The 16,867-nt window shown below is 43.1% G+C and overlaps 1 protein-coding gene across 1 annotated transcript in view; it reads right to left on the bottom strand.

The window, feature by feature from the left end:
- LOC126336536 (protein Tob1-like) overlaps positions 1 to 16,867 on the bottom strand; it is a 143,009-nt gene that overhangs the window by 6,319 nt on the left and 119,823 nt on the right. The window contains exon 4 of the mRNA XM_050000354.1: positions 6,106 to 6,512. Coding sequence (XP_049856311.1) covers positions 6,106 to 6,512 — 407 coding nt within the window. The remainder of the gene's footprint in view (positions 1 to 6,105; positions 6,513 to 16,867) is intronic.

Raw genomic sequence — 16,867 nt, 5'->3', positions numbered from 1 at the left:
AAATTTCAATTGGTACATGACCATGGCGTACCTTGGAATATTTTTTCACATTTGGTTCAAATGGCTCTGAGCACTATGGGACTTAACATCTTGAGGTCATCGGTCCCCTATAACTTAGAACTACTTAAACCTAACTACATCACAGACATCCATGCCCGAGGCAGGATTCGAACCTGCGACCGTAGCAGCAGCGCGGTTCGGGACTGAAGCGCCTGGAATCGCGAGGTCACAGCGCCTGGCTGCTTCACTGTCTTCCTTCAATTTGACCTGGTCTAGAACCCGAACACTCGAGCAGTACTCAATAATGGGCTGCACTAATGTTCTATTCGAGGTCTTTGTTATAGATGAGTTGCACTTCCCCTAGAATTCTCCAACCGACAGAAATTGTCCATTGGCCTTCCTACTGCCGGCCTTAAGTGCTCGTTCCATTTTGTATCGCTTTGCAACGTACGCCTACGTGGTAATCGTCGTGACTGTGTCGAGCGGCATACCACTAGTACTATATTCCGTTGTTCCTACTTATCTGCATTATCTTAAATTTTTCCACATTTGGAGGAAGCCACGATTCATCACAGCAAATAGAAGTTGTGTGTCATCATGAATGCTCCTAGAGACACACAATGACGACATCTTTCGGTACCCGGCAGCGTCATTACCAAACAGACGCAGATTGCTACTCGCCCTACCCGTCAGACGATTTATGCGTATAGAAAATAACAGGTCTCCTATTACACTTCCCTGAGGCACTTGTCTTCTGGTGAACACAAGCTGGCCACAGCGTACTGTGTCCTATTTCTTAAGATTTTTTTTATTAAAAATGAAATTCCTCTAGCTGTAATAAAAAAAAGATCTTAAGTACAGCTGGAGGAATTTCATTTTGAATAAAAATTATACCAGCTGTGTCCGACCTTCATCTAGTTTAAATATGGATGTACGCAGATATTTCTTAAGAAGCCTTCGACCCCCCGCGTATCTTGCAACCCATTCTGTATGCTCGGGTCTCCGTTAACGGCCTGAGGACATTGTGTCAAACCACTTCCGGAAATCTAGGAGTATGGAGTCTGCATGTTGATCTTAACCCACGCTTCACAGGATATCGTGTGAGAAAATGGCGAGCCGAGCATCTAAACCCATGGTGATTTGCGGACAGGTGCGTTCCTGCTTGAAGGAAATTTCCTGTATTCGAAATTAGAATAAACTACCGAATTCTGCAGCAAGCTGATGTTGATATTGGTCTCTATTTTTGTTGGTCCGTTCTCTTACCCGCGTTATACTCAGGAGTCACCTGTACTTTTACTCAACCATTTGCGACTTTGCACTGGGAGAGCGATTCGCGCCGCGCGGGATTAGCCGTGCGTTCTCAGGCGCTGCAGTCATGGACTGTGCGGCTGGTCCCGGCGGAGGTTCGAGTCCTCCCTCGGGCAAGGGTGTGTGTGTTTGTCCTTAGGATAATTTAGGTTAAGTAGTGTGTAAGCTTAGGGACTGATGACCTTAGCACTTAAGTCCCATAAGATTTCACACACATTTGAACATTTTCAGAGCGATTCGCAACAAATGCATGCTTCGTGAGGGGCCATTTCCGAATAGTGCTCTCTGTAAAACTAAATTGGCATTCCATCCAGACATTTGTTTTAAACTCTTTCAGCTGCTTCTCAGTGCCAAGAGACACTTCAAGTGTGGTGCCTCCGATAGGAAGGTGGCCGGTAGGGCTACGAATGAACAAATGCGACATAAATCTGACAGGAAGGCTAATGGAAGGAGGCTATACAGAAAGGAAACAGCTCCCGCCCGCTGATCGCCCCAGAAGATAGCTTTTCGGCTATAGGCACTCTTGCGCAAAGCACGGCGGTACTCGAGCGGGGAAAGTGAACAGCCAGTGCGAGTGTTAGTGTCCCGACCAGAACCAGATCCGACTTTCTCCGGCTGGGACAGGTAACGGTAACGCAATATCTGCGTTACCCCGCGTGCCGGCGGTAAGTCCAGAGGCAGTTGTGGGCGTCGTCGGCGTGGCCCGCGGGTTCCATCTCGACGCGAACACGCCCAGCGCCCGCTCCGGCCGACCCTTGCTTTCGCAAGCGTGCGTGCCGCGCTGCGACAGGCGAAGAGGCCGCGCCCTGCCTGCCAGGGGCCCTTGCACGGCCTCGATGAAATTGCTAGTAACCGAGCAGCGATCCGGTGCTGTAGCCGTATCCAGAAGACATAGGGCAGTCGTCTCTCTGGATATTCCAAGGCTGCTTCTACGAGTGCCTACTACATTGCTGGCCAGTAAAGTTATAGCACTAGCTAGAACGTCATTTTACGAATTGTGGATTTAAACAATAATATACACTATGCAGTTACACTAACGTGACCACTGTCGAAAGCCTGAATAACCACCATTTGCAGCGCGGACCGCTGCGGGACGTGCAGGCAGAGGGTCAGCAAAGTTCTGGGAGGGTACTGACAGGGATGTGAAGCCATTAGAGTCCAATGCAGTAGCCAGCGGCCCTAGATTTCTCGAGTGAGGAACTGTGTCGCGGACAGCCCGATCGAGATGGTACCACAAATTCTCAATGGGTTTAAGTCCGCGAAATTTGACGGCCAGGGTAGTACAGTAAACTCATCCAGGTGCTCTTCCACTGGACATATGATTGTATACAGTACATTTGATTGTTGTGTTGCATGGCCTATTGCAACTGTGTGGTACGGATTTATGAATAATAGCGTACACATATGTTCACCTATCATTCTATGATCGAGTAAAACAGCGAAAACTATTAACAACACCATGACATAGGCAGAAGCATATTTGCCTTAATGGTACATGTAGTTTTAATGATATACTTGTCCTTTTGAACCACTTACATAGTTAACATGATAGCTGTCAATTGTTAGCGTATGTTTTTTATTTTTTATAATAGTACATTTGTTCTACTCATTGTACAGGGGCCTGAAGATGGCATCAATGTAATGCTGGTAGCACATAAGAAGCTCATAAAATAAATTTCTTCAATAGATACGGGTGTTGGAAAACTATTGCATAAAAAAATAGACATCTTGCTATGGCCAACATGGAGATCACTTAATGGTCTTCTTGTGATAATTGGAAGAAGTACACTGATTAGATTAGATTAGATTAATACTTGTTCCATAGATCATGAATACGACACTTCGTAATGATGTGGAACGTGTCAGGTTAATGAAAGATGTCTGTACAAGATATTACATTACACAAAATATTGCATGATACTAATGCTTAAGTTAGTTTTTTTCCCTCCCTTAATTTATATCTAAAAATTCAGCCAATGAGTAGAAGGAGTTGTCATCTTGAAATTCTTTTAATTTATTTTTAAATGTTGGTTGACTATCTGTCAGGCTTTTGATGCTGTTTGGTAGGTGACCAAAGACTTTTGTGGCAGCGTAATTTACCCCCTCCTGTGCCAAAGTCAGATTTAACCCTGCATAGTGAAGATCATCCTTTCTCCTGGTGTTATAGCTATGCACACTGCTATTACTTTTGAACTGGGCTGGATTATTAACAACAAATTTCATAAGTGAATATATATACTGTGAGGTTACTGTGAGGATCCCTAGATCCTTAAATAGATGTCTGCAAGATGACCGTGGGTGGACTCCAGCAATTATTCTGATTACACGATTTTGAGCAATGAATACTTTTCTACTCAACGATGAATTACCCCAGAATATGATACCATACGAAAGCAGTGAATGAAAGTAGGCATAGTAAGCTAATTTACTGAGATTCTTATCACCAAAATTTGCAATAAACCTAATAGCATACGTAGCCGAACTCAGACGTTTCAGCAGACCATCAATGTGTTGCTTCCAGTTTAACCTCTCATCAATGCACACACCTAAAAATTTTGAAAATTCTACCTTAGCTACAGACTTCTGTTCAAAGTCTATATTTATTACTGGAGTTGTGCCATTTACTGTACGGAACTGTATATACTGTGTTTTATCAAAATTTAAAGAGAGTCCGTTTGCTGAGAACCACTTCATAATTTTGTGAAAAACATCATTTACAATTACATCACTTAGTTCTTGGTTTTTGGATGTTATTACTATACTTGTATCATCAGCAAAAAGAACTAACTTTGCATCCTCATCAATATGGAATGGTAAGTCATTAATGTATATCAAGAACAGTAAAGGACCTAAGACCGAACCCTGTGGGACCCCGTGCTTGATAGCCCCCCAGTTTGAGGAATCAGCTGTTGTATTAACATTACATGAACCACTTATTTCAACTTTCTGCATTCTTCCAGTTAAGTATGAATTAAACCATTTGTGCACTGGCCCCCTCAAACCATAATGATTTAGCTTATCTAAAAGAATTCCATGATGTGACAAAAGTCGTGGGATAGCGATACACTCATATACGGATGGAGGTAGTATCGCTTACTCAAGATGTAAAAGGGCAGTGCATTGGTGGAGCTGTCGTTTGTACTCAGGCGATTCGTGTGAAAAGGTGTCGACGTAATTATTGCCGCACGACGGGACTCAGCAGACTCTGAACGCGGAATGGTAGCTGGAGCTAGACGCAAGGAACATCCCATCTCGGAAATCGTTAGGGAATTCAGTATACCGCGATCCGCATTATCGAGAGTGTGCCGAGAATGTCAGATTTCAGGCATTACTTCTCACCACGGACAGCGCAATGGCCGATGGCCTTCACTCAACAACCGAAAACAGTGGCGTTTACGTGGAGTTGCCAGTGCTGACGGACGAGGAACACTGCCTGAAATACCCGCAGTAATCAGTGTTGGCCGTACGCCGAACGCATCCGTCAGGACAGCTTGGCGAAATTGGGCATTAATGGGCTACGGCAGCAGTCGACCGACGCGACTACTTTGCTAACAGCACGACATCGCCCGCAGACCCTCTCCTGGCTTAACGACCGTCTCGGTTGGATCCTAGGAGACTGGGAAACAGTGGTCTGGTCAGATGAGTGCCAATTTGAATCGGATAGTGGTGATCGTAGGGTTCTAGTTGGCACAGTCCCCACGAAGCCATAGACCCAAGTTACCAGCAACGCACTGTGCAAGTTAGGACGGCTCCATAATTGTGTGGGCTGTGTTTACATGGAATGGACTGGGTCCTCTGGTCTAACTGAACCTATCATTGACCATTTGCAGACATTCGTGGACTTCATGTTCTCAAACAATCATGGAACTTTTATGAATGACAGTGCTCCATGTAATTCTGTCACAGTTGTCCGCGACTGGTCTGAAGAACATTCTGGACAGTTCGAGCGAATGATATGGCCAGCCAGATCACCCGAAATGAATCCCATCTAATATTTATGGACATAATCGCGGCTACACTTTCGCAATTATGGACGGCTGTAGAGACAGCATGGCTCGATATTTCTGCATGGGACTTCCCGCGACTTGCTGAGTAACGACGAGATGTTGCACTATGCCGAGGAAAAGGAAGCCCGACGCGATTTAGGAGGTATCGCATAGGTTTTGTTACCTCAGTGTAAAACTGCCATGTTAAACTGAGGACTCCGTGATAACCAAGGTATGTCCCGTGCGTGTGGTGCTAAGCAGATGACGAATCAATTCTTTCACTGCTCTGTATACATCATTTCCTCAGGCAGTGCACCATGCTGAAGCGCTACACTTCATTTAAATAGTCGTCATCGACAGGCTAACAAGAGCGGAATGAAACTGTATTCTACGAGGTGGAAGAGATTAATACCTTTCGTCTGAAAAACTTTCATTCTAATGACACTTCCTACGTAAGTAGAAAACAGTGGAAAATGCAGTTAGTCCAACGGTGACACTTGTAGGTTGTAGACCAAGAACGAAACCAAAATGCTAAGTTGTTTACAGACCACGGATGAGGTTTTAATCCAATAATAATCACTCCGTCTTCAGGCTACGAGCGGCCTACCGACACCATCATCCTCCGATGAGGATACAGATAGGAGGAGCGTGGGGTCAGCACACCGCTCTCCCGGTCGGTATGATGGTATTCTTGACCAAAGCTCCTCAACTGGCATCACAAGGCTGAGTGCACCCCGAATTCAATCCAATAATACGCGTGGTAAACTAAATAAGCATTTTAGCGGGCCCTTTAGAAGAATTGTGCAGGTACCTGTTGGCCCTCTTGCTGGAGGTCTTGAGCTTGGTGCTGCCGAACTTGGTCTGCGCGAAGGTGGCGGTGGTGAAGGTGAGCGGCGGCGGCGGCGGCCTCGTGAGGAAGGAGGCGGCGACGGGCGACGGCGAGCCGGCCGGGCTGGGCGCGGGCTGCGGCGACGCCGAGCCGGCGTGCGGCTCCGCCTCCACCGGCCGGAAGCACTGCGCCTCCGGGTTGAAGGTGCGCGTCACCTCGCGGTCCTCGGCCGACGCCGCCGCCGGGCCGCCCCCGCTGCCGCCCCCGCTGCCGCCCGCCGCCGGCGAGCCCTCGCCGCCGGCGCCCCCCGCTCCCGCCCCCGACTCGCTCAGCAGCAGCTTCACCGCGCCCTTCTCGCCGATCCGGTAGCTCACCTCGCCGGGGTCCACCTGCCGGGAATTGTGCTCTGTCAGCAGGCTCTCCACTATCACAAGTAGGATGTGCAATGTATTCCAGAAACATCGCGTGTTATCCCAGCTGTTATACAACCAATTTTATCAAACAGGTATAGGTAAATGGCTAAACATAACATAATAAATTGTACAGTACGTGAGAGAGTAACAAAGTTACACTACTGGCCATTAAAATTGCCACACCAAGAAAAAATGCAGATGATAAATGGTTATTCATTGGACAAATATATTATACTAGAACGGACATGTGATTACATTTCCACGGAATTTGGGTGCATAGATCCTGAGAAATCAGTACCCTGAACAACCACCTCTGGACGTAATAACGGCCTTGATACGCCTGCGCATTGAGTCGAACAGAGCTTGGATGGTATGTACAGGTACAGCTGCCCATGCAGTTTCAACACGACACCACATTCCATCAAGAGTAGTGACTGGCGTATTGCGACAAGCCAGTTGCTCTGCCACCATTGACCAGACGTTTTCAATTGGTGAGACAACTGGAGAATATGCTGGCCAGTGCAGCAGTCGAACATTTTCTGTATTCAGAAAGGCCCGTACAGGACCTGCAACATGCGGTTGTGCATTATCGTGCTGAAATGTAGGGTTTCGCAGGGATCGATGAAGGGTAGAGCCACGAGTCGTAACACATCTGAAATGTAACGTCCGCTGTTCAAAGTGTCGTCAATGCGAACAAGAGGTGACCGAGACGTGTAGCCAATGGCACCCCACACCATAACGCCGGGTGATACGCCAGTATGGCGATGACGAATACACGCTTCCAATGGTCGTTCACCGCGATGTCGTCAAACACGGATTCGACCATCATGATGCTGTAAACAGAACCTGGATTCATCCGAAAAAATAACGTTGTGCCATTCGTGCACCCAGGTTTGTCGTTGAGTACACCATCGCAGACGCTCCTGTCTGTGATGCAGCGTTTAGGGTAACCGCAGGCATGGTCTCCGGGCTGATAGTCCATGCTGTTGCAAACGTCGTCGCACTGTTCGTGCAGATGGTTGTTGTCTTGCAAACGCCCCCATCTGTTGACTCAGGGATCGAGACGTGGGTGCACGATTCGTTCCAGCCATGCATATAAGATGCCTGTCATCTCGACAGCCAGTGATACGAGGCCTTTGGAATCCAGCACGGGGTTTCGTGTTACCCTCCTCAACTCACCGATTCCATATTCTGCTAACAGTCATTGGATCTCGACCAACGCGAGCAGCAGTGTCGCGATACTATAAACCCCAATCGCGATAGACTTCAATCCGACCTTTATCAAGGCATCACAACTACGTTTCACTAGGCAACGCCATTCAACTTCTGTTTTGCGTATGAGAAATCGGTTGGAAACTTTCCTCATGTCCACACGTTGTAGATGTCGCCACCGGCGCCAACCTTGTGTGAATGCTCTGAAAAGCTAATCGTTTGCATATCACAGCGTCTTCTTCCTGTCGGTTAAATTTCGCGTGTGTAGCACGTCATCTTCATGGTGTAGAAATTTTAATGGCCAGTAGTGTATTCCAAACATGGTATACCAGCAAGTTAGTTTCGAAAATTCCTGACAGGGACGCACCGATTTTAATTGCTGAAAAATGTGGCGAACCAGGTTAGAGGAAGCATTTTGTGTGCTGTAATTTGCGCAATGACAAACGGCAGTGAGTGTGCAAGCAGATCCGTGGCTATTTTCACAACATACTAACAGTTAACAATAGCCTATTAAATGGTACAAGAAATTCGCGGAGAGTGGTTGTTTGTGCGATGCAAAACATTCGGGTCTACCTGGTATTTAAGAGGAGACAGAGGACTGTGTCAGGGACATGATGTTGCGAAGTCCCACAAAGTCTGTCTGTGAAGTTAGTGCACGACTGAACATCCCTCGGACAGCAGTGTGGGAAATCCTGCGTAAGCAATTAAGAACGACGCCGTACAAATTGCAGCTCCTGCCAAGTCATAAGGCCCGATGACAAATTGCATCTTCTGCGGTTCTGCACTGACATGTAAAATCGTCTTGAAAATGATGACTTCGCAAGCAAAGTAATGGTCAGTCATAAAGGCGCCTTTCGTCTCTCGGGAAAGGTCAACCTACACAACACATGCGTAACGGGGGACAAAGAATCCATTCACAACCGTCGAACATGTTCAGGATTCCGAGAAAGTTAACATGTTCCGTGCCGTATCCAACAAGACAGTCCATGGACCCTCCTTCTTCGCTGAGAGAAAAGTCAATGATACCACCAGTCTCGACTTGCTACAATTGTGGCTCATACCACACTCTGAAGCATAACAGGACTTTTATCTTTCACATTTAGATAACTGTGTACGGAATTACCTGAATGAGACGTTGCCATGTCGCTGGATCGGCTGCTTTGCAGCCACTGACTGGCGCTTTTCAGATGGCCACCCACAGTCTCCGGTCTTGACACCTTGCGATTTTTAACACGTTTTTATTAGGTCGCTTTCTTGTCTGTCTGTCTGTCTTCTCGTTACAAATTTTGCAGTTGATTTTAAACCAACTTCCCGATGAGCTAGAGACTTGAAATTTCAAACATGCCTCAAAACTAAACTCGATGACAGCCTCTTCGTTAGGGCTGTGGGTGGGAATGAAAAATGTCGGTAACAGGTGACTTCCCAGTTGCCCTGGAGTATTGGGGTGTTGTAGTAATAGTATCAGAATGTGTTCCAGACAGAATACAAGTGGACGGGCACGGCTGAACAGAGAGAAGGAGGAGCAGGAGATGACAGAGAGACCGGCAGGAGGAGATGCGTGCAATGCATGTTACACACGCGTAAAAGGGCAAAGCCATCAAGTATATATAGTATAGTATTTAAAAACAGTTACAATAATGATTATCTGTAAAAATGGTTAAAATAGCGTTTTTATAGTACCAAGCACAAAAAACGTACGCAATTTCTTCACATAACATCCATGATGGACAACACAAAATAAAACAAAATGTAGCAGGATTCGCATACTGCTCCCGGTAATCCTCTAGATATCCTAATTTGTGTCAGGTATATTTCAGAACATTGGAAAGCCTCGGCAAAGAGAATGGATTTTGTATAGTGCTACTCAGTTGCTTATTACTTTCAGTTAACAAAATACACACATGTGAAACGGTAAACTACAACACAAATGAAAAAATCTACGAATTTAAAACCTAGAATAACAGTTTAAAACGTAAAACAAATAATCAGAATAAGAACGAACGTATAGATATTTTAATTAGCTATGTTTAAAATACTCCAACAGCACATTGTGTACAGCTTTTTATAAAAAAATGGTATTTCGGAAAATAGTTTTATTATACATGGATGGGTGTGGCGTGAAATTCCTTTAATTTATTTCGTAACAAAGTTTTCATTTTCAAAATTAATTAATGGTGGTGGGGGTATTTTGTCAAATTTCGGACGATAACAAAAATTGATAAATAAAGATTTTAAGAACGTTAACTACATTTTAAAATTTTTATATGAAAGACATTTTGATATTACATGGTTTCGAAGACATTCGCCATAAACTTAGCATGCGAAATTACTTTTTGATGCGTGTTTTACTCCTTAAAAGTGAAATTGGGCAAAAACGACAAAAATAGGTATTGCATTATTTTGACGCCTCTACATGCCCGCCAAATTTCATCAAGATCGTTTATTTACACCTGGGAATTTTCCCTTGTTAGCGAAACGATTGTGATTCTTGACATAGATATTTTGCTTAATGGTTTTGGATGCCTCCCATTACAGAGACACATAAAACGTTCCCTGAATACTACGCTATCATTTCCGAATAGCAGAGACTTTCAAAAGTACCCAAAGCAGCAAGCACCAGTAGGCGAGGGAGTGCCCACAAGTGCATGTCCTTTACCCGCTCAGAGTGCAAAGCTCCCGCTGAAGCCGTTGGACCACTTTCGCTTCTCGGCTGGCCTTGGCATCGCCTCAGACAGCAGGTCCGGTAAACCCGGCTTCCATAGTTCCAAGTACTTTCTGGGTTACGTGTGTAGGGAACTGCTTTGGGTGCGGTTTCAGTTCTACAAGTATGCACGGTGTCCCTCATAAGGGCTGCCAGGTGCATTTTTTCCGATGTTTCAGCACATAATTTTAACTTCGCTTTTGTAATGTACAGCCGGAGTCAGCCCAGACAAACGCTGCTCATCTCATCTTTCACGGGACGCTCAGTATCGATGGAAAGCGTCGGTGTTTTTCCATTTACAAACAAAATGGTTTTCAGAGCTGACTTTTACGTGGCGATAGAGCGACCCCAATTTTGTCTATTGTGATATTTATTTTATCAAAACTTATTAAAGGGGACTGTAAAAAACGAAAACAACAAGTACTTCAATAGCGCCTGAGCAGCGCTAATGCAAGGGGGTAGCTACCAGTGCAGACTGGCGGCGGTGCTGCCACAAGTGGAATACTGGCTCTTCTCCGTTTTTCACTTTCCCTATTAATACATATCGATAAAACAGACGTCAGACTACACTAATACTGGACCGCTCTATTGAATGACCATACAAAATTCCTCTTTAAAAATCATTTTGCTCGTAACGGGGAACAAAGCGACTCTTCCGGTCGACACTAAGTGACACGCGAAAGATGTGATGGGCAGCATTTGTTTGAGATGACTCCTGTTATACATTACAAAAACGAAGTCGCAAATACCTGCGAAACATCGGAGAAAATGGGCCTGAGGACCATTAGGAGAAACACCCCGTATATAAACTACTGAATTACAGAAATTTTTGTTTCAGTAGTATTCTGAGCTTTCCGACAACAACTAATAATCTGCAGATGATGTTCACCTTCACAAATGGACACACAACATTTGCATGTATAAGACTGTTAGTTCGCTTAAAAATTGTAATACTACTAACTTTGCGATGTTAGCGATATGAGTGAGTAGCGACACTTTTGTCATGATTTCAATGTTACCGATATCGATGCCAAGTATTCAATAATTTCATAGTATCTTAAGAAGCATTAAAGTGCCTTTACCAGTAGTCTTGAATAGTTCTTGGGAAAATAATAAATAACCTTTTACATTAATGAGACTATAGTGCATGCAGCAGCTATATAGTATACAGGAAACACGAATACAATAGTAAAAATTAGATATATCTACAGTTTGAAACAAAAAGATTTCAGCAACATAAAAAGCAAATATTAATTATTTGCCTACTAAGTTAGAAAAACGGTTCGACTATTGATTTTATATTTGAGTTGTTGTAAACGAACATATCATAATTCCCATATTTTGTCTAGTACGTTCAATGAGTGTTTTTTTTTCTTTAAAAGGAGATTAATGTAAATGAATGATTTTGTCTTAAAGAAAATCTTGTAATGATGAATGATAACAGTGGTACATACAGGTAGCATAAAAGTTATGTAAAAGCCTATATTTTGTTTGCGGTTACAATATTTGTGATTTACTCTTTAGTTCTGTGTTTGATTTTTAGAGTGAAGATAGTTCATGAAAACATAAAATATAATATCCATAGTCGGCCTTGTGCTCTAAACCTTTTGGGCTCAAATATAAAGGCAATCAACGCCTTGCGATGCTATCGCTATCTATGATTTTGTTCCGTTGTTATCGAATTATAGATACAATTTTAAATAATTGTTATTGATGCTCAAATATCGAATCTGGCACCGAAACGTTCCTACTAGTATTATCACTGAAGGAAGTTTAGCACAGTTTTAATTAATAAAGTTTTAGAGTTCATCCGTAGTCGCAGAAATTTTTGGCAAGGCAAACAAGTAATTAAAGCAATGTTTATCTGATTAGTTAACTTATAATATTAAAAAAGTCAATATATCTCTATTACTTAATAGATGTGTCATCATCAGTGATATCACTTCGAAGATTATAATGTATCCCAGTTATCTGCTGAAAGTGTCATAATCACTTAAAAGAGTTTCCGAAATTGTTGCTGCTGCTTATGTTGTGTAGGTACCTATAAATAGTAGAATAAATGATTTAAATGAGTACTTAAGAAAAAAGATTTTTACAAGTTTCGAGGACCCAGTGAAATGGGGCCAAGTAAAAGGATCAGTACGTTAGGCATTTCATGTGGCAAATGCTAGTTTTTTGATTGCAGAACAATTTATATCCCAAGTCTGGTATACTTTTCTGTTGTAAGCGCCAATATCTTGGTAGAATTTAGCATTGAAATATGTTATCCAATATTGTGTTGCCATTTGTTTTTAGTCACAGCGCACGACCTGGCAATAAATACATTGCAGTCTGTCTATAGAAGTGAACAAGTCGACTTGCAACGCTCTCAATATCTGTAAACGTGAACAGTAGCAGTGACAAACAAATCCGTAAAGTCTATTATTTTGCATCACGAACGCTTTCACTACTCGTTTAACTACTCGCATAAAAATGAAGGTGGACTCTCCGAAATCACGGTTTTAAGCACAATCGGAGAAATAAATACGAGATGTGTTCTGCATTTTGTGAAATGTGTAACGTTAGTTGCATATGAATGTTAGTTCCGCCTTGGCTAACTGATGGAACTGTGTTACTTTCAACAAGTCAGACGGCAATAAATTCACTTGCTTTGTACACCCTCTACCTTAAACGTTACGACTGCAAATCACACTCAACAAAAAGCAGCCATAGTAAAGAATTCTTCGTTAAGTGTTTGCAATTTCTTACCAAGGGAGAAAATAAGGCAGGAGAGTTAAATTGAATCTGACAGAATCATCGTCCACGTTAAATCATTCAAGATATCATTTTCTTTGCTTTCGTTTCTTTTCTTCCCTCATGGTACTTTGTCGTCTTGTATTTATACCCTTTCTCTTTTGGAAGATTATCGTAACGCGAGAGCTGTACTTGTTTTGTTCTGACATTTTATTTGACTTATCCAGTCAATGATAGGGGAACCTACAATTTATCATTGACGCGGCTTGGCGTATTTGAGTTCATTGTCGCAATACGAGCGCATTTCAGAAAACTTGAGTTTCCTTCTTACTAAGAAGTGGTCAGGATGCTGGGAAAAGTGTATATACCTTTGACCGTAGAGTTCCCAAATATTTAAAATTCACATTCTCGTAACCTTTGTTACCATTTACTCTAAAATTTTTCTTAAAAACCACACACATAGTAATCTCGTTAACAACAGTAATTCAGTCCAAAGTGTTGCGTTGTTATCAGCTTACCGCTTCTCAATGTGGCTAGCTTCGTTCCAACTGTTGAACTACTGTGAAAAGTTATTAACGGCAGAAGAGTGAACCTTATAATTTAGTCATGATACTGTCGAACAAATGATGTAATGATACAAAGTTGTGCTGCTTCTATTATTGTACATTTTTTATATGTTTGCAGCCATTATAATTCTTAACTTCAATTTTTTTGTCTGTCTACTCTTGTAAAAATTGCAAAAGTGGTTCGCTGAGTGATGAATGGAGCCTGGAAATGACGAGAAGCTGATCTCAAAATTACATCGAAGTCTAACAAGGAGGTTTTGAGAAAAGGTGCTTTTACATTACGAAGAATTTAAGATAAGGAGAAAAGTATTTTTAAAAAATCATGCAAAATTCACATTTCTGTATCCAGCGATTCGTTCCACCAGCAGCGGATTTCAGATCACGCCTTTTGCACCGCGAGAGGCGCTACGAGCTAGGAACGTAGCTTCCCGCTCCACGTGGGATCGCGCGACGGCGATCGGCCTCTCCAGACTCTGAATAAAGAACACACCTACCGCAGGACTACTTTAGCGACGTTCACGATCGTCGCTCAGACACCGTGGTATTTATACGGCAACCACTGCGACGGACCTTGTCTCTGCGAGGTTTGCTGTGCTGGAAGGATACTAAGAAATTTTGGTCTTATGTCAAAGCGGTAGGTGGATCAAAACAAAATGTCCAGACGCTCTGTGACCAAAATGGTACTGAAACAGAGGATGACAGACTAAAGGCCGAAATACTAAATGTCTTCTTCCAAAGCTGTTTCACAGAGGAAGGCTGCACTGTAGTTCCTTCTCTAGATTGTCGCACAGATGACAAAATGGTAGATATCGAAATAGACGACAGAGGGATAGAGAAACAATAAAATTGCTCAAAAGAGGAAAGGCCGCTGGACCTGATGGGATACCAGTTGGATTTTACACAGAGTACGCGAAGGAACTTGCCCCCCTTCTTGCAGCGGTGTACCGTAGGTCTCTAGAAGAGTGTAGCGGTCCAAAAGATTCGAAAAGGGCACAGGTCGTCCCCGTTTTCAAGAAGGTACGTCGAACAGATGTGCAGAACTATAGACCTATATCTCTAACGTCGATCAGTTGTAGAATTTTGGAACACGTATTATGTTCGAGTATAATGACTTTTCTGGAGACTAGAAATCTGGTCTGTAGGAATCAGCATGGGTTTCGAAAAAGACGTTCGTGCTATTCGTCCACGAGACTCAGAGGGCCATAGACACGGGTTCACAGGTAGATGCCGTGTTTCTCGACTTCCACAAGTCGTTCGATACAGTTCCCCACAGTCGTTTAATAAACAAAGTAAGAGCATATGGACTATCAGACCAATTGTGTGATTGGATTCAGGAGTTCCTAGATAACAGAAAGCAGCATGTCGTTCTCAATGTAGAGATGTCTTCCGAAGTAAGAGTGATTTCAGGTGTGCCGCAGGGGAGTGTCATAGGGCCGTGGCTATTCACAATATACATAAATGACCTGGTGGATGACATCGGAAGTTCACTGAGGCTTTTTGCGGATGATGCTCTGGTGTATCGAGAGGTTGTAACAATAGAAAATTGTACTGAAATGCAGGAGGATCTGCAGCGAATTGACGCATGGTGCAGGGAATGGCAATTGAATCTCAATGTAGACAAGTGTAATGTGCTGCGAATACATAGAAAGATAGATTCCTTATCATTTTGCTACAAAATAGCTGGTCAGCAACTGGAAGCAGTTAATTCCATAAATTATCTGGGAGTAGGCATTAGGAGTGATTTAAAATGGAATGATCACATAAAGTTGATCGTCGGTAAAGCAGATGCCAGACTGAGATTCACTGGAAGAATCCTAAGGAAATGCAATCCGAAAACAAAGGAAGTAGGTTACAGTACGCTTGTTCGCCCACTGCTTGAATACTGCTCAGCAGTGTGGGATCCGTACCAGATAGGGTTGATAGAAGAGATAGAGAAGATCCAACTGAGGGCAGCGCGCTCCGTTACAGGATCATTTAGTAATCATGGAAGCGTTACTGAAATGATAAATAAGCTGCAGTGGAAGACTCTGCAGGAGAGACGCTCAGTAGCTCGGTACGGGCTTTCATTAAAGTTTCGAGAACATACCTTCACCGAAGAGTCTAGCAGTATATTGCTCCGTCCTACGTATATCTCGCGAAGAGACCATGAGGATAAAATCAGAGAGATTAGAGCCCACATAGAATCATACCGACAATCCTTCTTTCCACGAACAATACGAGACTGGAATAGAAGGTAGAACCGATAGAGGTACTCAGGGTACCCTCCACCACACACCGTCAGGTGGCTTGTGGAGTATGGATGTAGATGTAGATGTACCCTACACCTCATAGTCCACTATGCTAGGACTTGGGAGTCGAGTATTGTGTTTGTGTTCTGTGTAACCAGTGACTTGTGCTTAACAAACGAGATGTGTACCGCGAAAAAAAGGGGGAGGGGTCAAATGACTCTGAGCACTATGGGACTTAACATCTGAGGTCATCAGTTCCCTAGAACTTAGAATTACTTAAATCTAACTAACCTAAAGATTAACTTCTCATGGTTGGGATTCACAGTCATATCTTTGAGAGCTTATTAACAGATAACACATGTATTATTCCCTATTATGCTATAAATAAATATTACCATCCTATCCTACTGCTCATTACAATCATAGCACTATTTAGTAAGCTGTATGATGTCGACAGATGAAAAGACTTTACGATATAAAATTTATAAGTTGTGTCCTTGGTGTGCACTGTCTTTGCTACGTGCACAGGCAGTATCTTTAGTAAATGTATTTTCACGCCAACTGACTTAGCTCCACATGTTGTCAGTGCACCTGAACTTGTATGTGTGAGTATATATTTAACAACATATTACGATGTAATAAGTGTCGTTCTCATCAGATCTTGTGGGACTCTCACAGTCAAACGGCTGCATTTTGACGACGACATGTATTCATGTCAGATAGTTTCATTTTCTGACAGAATGTAAGTAATGTACATTTATCTCCTATTTTTATGATTGAGCTACTTTCTTAGTGAAATGTTTGCTTAGTTATGTATATACACCCTGTGCTTCACTTTTGTATTTTTGTGCTTAGGTAACTTTGCAGTGTTGCTAGAAAATGGCCATAAGG

The sequence above is a fragment of the Schistocerca gregaria genome, chromosome 1 (assembly GCF_023897955.1).
Source record: "Schistocerca gregaria isolate iqSchGreg1 chromosome 1, iqSchGreg1.2, whole genome shotgun sequence".
Classification (NCBI taxonomy): Eukaryota; Metazoa; Arthropoda; class Insecta; order Orthoptera; family Acrididae; genus Schistocerca; species Schistocerca gregaria.
This window is presented reverse-complemented; position numbering and strand designations above follow the sequence as displayed.